We start from the raw sequence: 6,000 nt of genomic DNA, 5'->3' as shown, positions 1-6,000 counted from the left end.
ATTATAGGTGGCGAAAGCCGGCAGGTAATACGGTAACTGCAGCGCTGACCCCGGGAGCAAATCTGGTATATGGGCAAAATGGGAATAAGTATGAACACTGGCAAAAGGGAGCATTAGAACTTTTTGTCCATTTTTAGTACATTATCTCCATAATGGGCCTGATTCAGTAAGGGTTGTAGTCTTGTGATTAATCGCTAAACTAAAACCCCTGACAGCAGCATGGGGGGGGGGGGGCTGCTCAGCACCAGTAAAGGCTGCACCGCATACCGCTTCCCACGACTTGATGCTACTACGTGAACGCTGCGCTGCTTAGTGAGCCGCTGACATAATACCAGTAGCCCCCTGGCTGTGCAGGCTACCTGCAAGCCAGGTGCATCGACATCTTTTGGGTTGCAGCGGATGTACGTGTGAGGTCAGGCAGACGCACCCCCACCTAGAAAGGTCCAAATTCTGCATCCTATCTCCCCCACAAAGCCGAGTGGACGCCTATGTCGTCCGTTAGACTGCCGTCAACTTTTTCACAATGCGACAACAGTTTAAAGCCTTGCGATATTTGCTCATCTGCATAGCCTACTGAATTAGGCCCAATGCTCTGAGTAAAGGATGATCTCAAATTCACATTTAGGCAACATCTCCATCCCTCCCCTTCTCTAGTATAGCCCCTCATCCAACACTGCCTCCTAGACCTGGCGTGATCTGTCAGGCCAACACCTGTGGCTGTGGCATGCGCCACCCTGCGGTAAGGGAACAATGGACAAATCTGTTATACCGGCAAAATAATCCTTCTGAATGACAGCTTGTGCGTATTGCGGTCTGACAGTGGGACGCCGCCTGGTCTTAGCTGGAGTTGCTGGAAGCTATGATTCCTTTGGACGCGAGCCTCTGGACCGTGAAATTATTTATGGAAAACGTTTAATTGTTGCCTAAACCGTTTCCTGGACAGCAAAAGTAACATTAAGTCCTGGAAGCGATATAATGTCCATGTTCAACATAATAGAGTCAAACAAAGGTTCCGTTACAGTTACTTTATTTCAAAAGTAAAATAGAATTACAGCTTAATTACGAGCTCTCGTTAAACCTCTAATTATGATTCTGGTGTCGATTATTGGCAAGGACTGACCGCAATAAGCTGCTTACTGGAAAGCGGGTCACTACTGAATGAATGGAATATGTGCCATAAACTCTGTGTTAATGGTTGTATTGTGGTCTTACATCTATGCTGTGGAGTTATTGGTCGGGACGCTGAGGTTTTACAACCATTACTGCGAATAGTGAGATTGCTAGGTGCACACACCCAGGACAGCGAGCGGGGGGGGGGGGGGGGGGGGGGGAGGGAGAGGGCCGTCTTGGAATAAGGCTGTAATGTAACACAATATGGGAAAAGTGAAGCGCTGTGAATTCCCTCCGGATGCACTGTATACAATGCTCGCTTCATTAAACGCAATTGTAAACACCAGTTAATAATGACATAATATTGACCCTTTCATATAATGAATAGCTTTGATCTCTTAATACAGTTAAACAATGATGTTTCCACTAATGGGTGGGTCCTCAAACTATTTTGCTCTGGGACCCCATCAGACAATATAAATAATGACAGGACCCCAGCAAGTTACTGCAGAAGGTCATCACATGTGTCAGCAGTTCAACCCGGGGTCCTAGCCAGTGTGAAAGAGGTAGGGGTACTTACCCGGTTGGTGGTTCTCATAGTTTGCTGTCAGACGGGGATCCACACAGGCGGCGGGCGCAGATGAGGACAGGCGGCGTATATAGATGACTCAGCACTCCGGTGTCCTCACTGCAGCCGGAGAGCTGCGTCATCTGCTCCCGCCGTCCGACCGGTCATCCACCCAAAGGGGTCAGATGGTATTAGACAAACTGATTGGCATTGCTGAGATGTGGCCTGAAGGCAGTGCAAAAAAAGTGGTGTAAGAGTTACGTCCTCATTTCTGCGTTGCCCCCATCTTGGATCAGGCCCCGTATCTGCATGTGGTAACCTGGTGGTTTCTAATAACCGTATCATTTACATTTAACAAGATATTACATACATCCTCCCCAGAATTGTCACCATCAGTATTGCTCCGTGTCTCTGAATGTCTTTCTGCCATTTCATCTTGGATATCACCTCGCCACCTCAAACTCAACATTTCCAAAACAGAATTAATTATATTCCCAGCAGCCAGGAGCAGTTACCAACCTGATATCTCTATCACTGTAGAGAACACAACAATTAATCCTACTCCACAAGCTCGCTGCCTAGGGGTCATCCTCGCCTCTGAACTGTCCTTCATTCCTCACATTCAGTCTGTCTCTAAATCATGTTACATGCATCTAAAAAACATATCAAAAATGTGTCTGTACCTTACACAAGACACTGCAAAAACTCTAATCCATGCACTCATTATATCATGCATTGATTATTGCAGTGGCCTCCGTACCGGTCTTCCTAAGGAAAGACTCTCACCACTACAATCCATGCTGAATGCAGCTGCGAGGCTGATCTTCCTGGCTAGATGTTCATCCTCTGCTGATCCGCTCTGTCAGTCCCTCCATTGGTTGCCTGTATATTACCACATTCAATATAAAATACTTCTACTTACATACAAAGCCATTACTCTGACTACACCGACTTATATCTCTTTGCTTATCTCAAAATATATCCCCCCCCCCCTCCCCAGACCTCTCCGCTCTGCACAAGATCTGCGTCTCTCATCCACACTCATTACTTGCTCCCACTTACACTTGCAGCATATTTGTCGGTCAGCACCTACCCTATGGAATGCCCTCCCACACACACTAAGACTCTCCTCTATCCTCCAAACTTTCAAGCGTTCCCTGAAAACTCACCTCTTCAGGCAAACCGATCATATTCAGGAACACCCACATAACCTCCAGTAGCATTTATATATAATTGTAGTGTTCATTCTAGCACCCGCCCTCTTTGAAAACCCATGCCGTTTCTCTTCCCTGCCTGCGGTGTCGCTGTCTGCTGTAGTGTCTTGCATATCAGTGTTGATATACAGACCACACTGTGCTAGAAGAACTACAGCAGACAGCGACACCCCAGGCAGGGAAGAGGAACTGCATGTGTTTTCAAAGATGGCGGGTGCTAGAATGAACACTAATTATAATTGCATCCCATCAGGACTGTCTTGTAATCTAGTGGTACTGCCTTGCTATGGAATTCTATCCTTATGTATCCCTCCTATTATCCCTATAGATTGTAAGCTTGCGAGCAGGGCCCTCCTACCTCCATGTCGGTTTGTTTCTACTGTTTAATCACTGTTGTTTTCAATTGTAAAGCGCAACGGAACATGCTGCTATGTAAGAAACTGTACATAAATAAATAAAATATATTTAACAGGCAGGTTATTTTGTATCATGTATGTATGTATGTATGTATGTATGTATGTATGTATGTAGGATGTGAAGTTTGATGAAACGCAATGACACAGAAAAGGAAATACAGGAGGCACAGAACAGTCCGGCTTAGAATGGACTTTAATGATAAGTCCTATTACAGGATTTCATCGGCCACTCTAGCGGAACGATCTCTCTGCTCATTGAGGATCAGTGTACAGCTGCAGGATACGTAGTGTAGTCCCCATGGTTCTAACTGATATGAAATGTATTGCTGATATCTCCATGAGTCACAGAGATGGTGGTAGAAGGAACCTGGTTTGGGCCTGGGTCCCATGGCGGAACCAAGCTCAGAGCCCGACTGCTGTTCCGGTTCTTCTGGGTGCAAAGGGGTCAAACACTGATCAACAGCACAAGTCTAACACTGATCGATGACTTTATACAAGTTTCCCACCCGAAACCCCCCCCCCCCCCTCCAAAAAACATAAAAACACTCATCAAAGACAGATACTGTATATAGATAGATCAAATATTTGCCTATCTACGTAATAGCAGCACCAACAAATGCCCCAGTCCTGGACGGTCATATTTTCTATCTTCCTGCAAGTGGCATCCGGAGATATGTCAGTATGTGCATTTACCTGCATATGTATTAGTGTATTGTTACCCATATCTCCTCCCATGCTTGCGTCTAAAAATAATACTTTATACATTCAAAATGCATGTGCTGTACCACCCGCACCTGGCATGGCAACCAGGGCTACGCTTGGCACATAGATTCTTTAACACGATAACAGTGTCCTTTTTTCCGTATTAAAGTCATATCTACTAAATAAAAAAAGGGTTTAAAGAATAGTTGTCACATCTTCCTCTTCTTATGGCCGCTGTGTTGTGTCCCACCGAGCTCCCCCGTGGAACGTCAGACACCTTCGTGGCATGCAAGCCTGTCTGGTTTTCCCTTCTTGAGGGCTGTTCACAATAGCTCTGGGAATGGTTAGTGTCCACGTTACAAAGATTCCCATCAGATGCCGCTAGTGAGGTCATTAATTACACGCGACTTAACCAGCTTCCGTAAGAATTCCTTCTCCTTCTGAATGTTGTGAGTCCATGACTGAAACATAGAAAGGAATGAGAGACTGGGTTTCAGTTGTGCTGTACAATGTGGCAGATAGCTCCTACTTCTACAGTCACTTAGAGGAGCACTGTCACACATTGTAACAAGGGGAATGTCAGGCAGATATGATCACTGAGCTCCTCCTCCTATAGTCACTGAGAAGAGAGCGGTCACACAATGTAATTAGTAGGGTCCATGAGAGGAGAGCTGTCACATAATGTAATGAGTAGGGTCGCTGAGGAGAGCTGTCACACAATGTAATGAGTAGAGTCGCTGAGGAGCGCTGTCACACAATGTAATGAGTAGGGTTCGCTGAGGAGAGCTGTCACACAAAGTAATGAGTGGTCACTGAGGAGAGCTGTCACACAATGTAATGAGTAGAGTCGCTGAGGAGCGCTGTCACACAATGTAATGAGTAGAGTCACTGAGGAGCGCTGTCACACAATGTAATGAGTAGAGTCACTGAGGAGCGCTGTCACACAATGTAATGAGTAGGGTTCGCTGAGGAGAGCTGTCACACAAAGTAATGAGTGGTCACTGAGGAGAGCTGTCACACAATGTAATTAGTAGAGTCCATGAGAGGAGAGCTGTCACATAATGTAATGAGTAGGGTTCGCTGAGGAGAGCTGTCACACAAAGTAATGAGTGTAGTCACTGAGAGGAGCGCTGTCACACAATGTAATGTGTGGTCACTGAGGAGAACTGTCACACAAAGTAATGAGTATAGTCACTGAGAAGAGTGCTGTTACACAATGTAATGAGTGGTCACTGTCAAACATTGTAACAAGGGGAATGAATGTCAGGCAGATATGATCACTAAGCTCCTCCTATGGTCACTGAGGAAAACTGTCAAACAATGTAATGAGTGGTCACTGAGGAGAACTGTCACACAATGTAATGAGTATAGTCACTAAGAGGAGCACTGAGAGAAATTGTTTTATGCTCAATAAAGATGAAAACACAAATCCGCGCCAGGAAAGCCCATGTTACCTCTTTAATGGCTGCCATCTTGGTAGTCTCGTAGTAGTGCAGAGGCGCATTGGGAAGGTTCATATCATACCCAAAACCTGCCACTGCCACCTCGTCACAGTTGTGCAGTGCCATAGTGATAGCAACACTACCCAGAGTCGGTATGTTCTGCAGAGAAGAAACAAATATAGAGATTACATTAGCACAGGGTAACCCACCACCTGCACCCTACCTGTGGCACAGACAGCCAGGCACCTGATCGCCAGTCATTGTGTGATGGCAGACTTATAACGAGAAGCTGTGTGCAGCCGCGCATGCACACCAGCCCTCCCGCAGCCATTTTAAGTTTGGGTGACCTGTGGCTGGCTGCGGCCATGTTTAATGAGGGCATCGTGCTGTGGCCACTAACCGTGTAGATGGCGGTCCGCAGCCCAGCAGGGAGAGTGAGCGGCCGCAATTTACCTTAAATGAGCCGGCCCACCGGGAAAATGCCTGGTTTCCCGGCAGGCCAATCCACCCCTGGAGGATGGTCACTGTGTGGTCTTTCTTGCTACTCT

General features: G+C 46.4%; 1 protein-coding gene across 7 annotated transcripts in view; it reads right to left on the bottom strand.

Moving 5' to 3' along the window:
* Window positions 1–1,010: 1,010 nt before the first annotated feature.
* The window catches only part of ST3GAL3 (ST3 beta-galactoside alpha-2,3-sialyltransferase 3), a 303,695-nt gene continuing 298,705 nt past the window's right edge, over window positions 1,011–6,000 (bottom strand). For all 7 annotated transcript variants that reach the window (XM_083157570.1, XM_083157569.1, XM_083157571.1 and 4 more), the window contains 2 exons: window positions 5,465–5,611; window positions 1,011–4,471 (listed from right to left, as the gene is read on the bottom strand). In XM_083157570.1, coding sequence (XP_083013696.1) covers window positions 4,382–4,471; window positions 5,465–5,611 — 237 coding nt within the window. In that variant the 3' untranslated portion in view covers window positions 1,011–4,381. The remainder of the gene's footprint in view (window positions 4,472–5,464; window positions 5,612–6,000) is intronic.

The sequence above is a fragment of the Crinia signifera genome, chromosome 8 (genome assembly GCF_055691185.1).
Source record: "Crinia signifera chromosome 8, ASM5569118v1, whole genome shotgun sequence".
Taxonomy (NCBI): Eukaryota; Metazoa; Chordata; class Amphibia; order Anura; family Myobatrachidae; genus Crinia; species Crinia signifera.
Note: the sequence above shows the minus strand (reverse complement) of the source record. Positions and strands in the feature narration are given on the sequence as shown.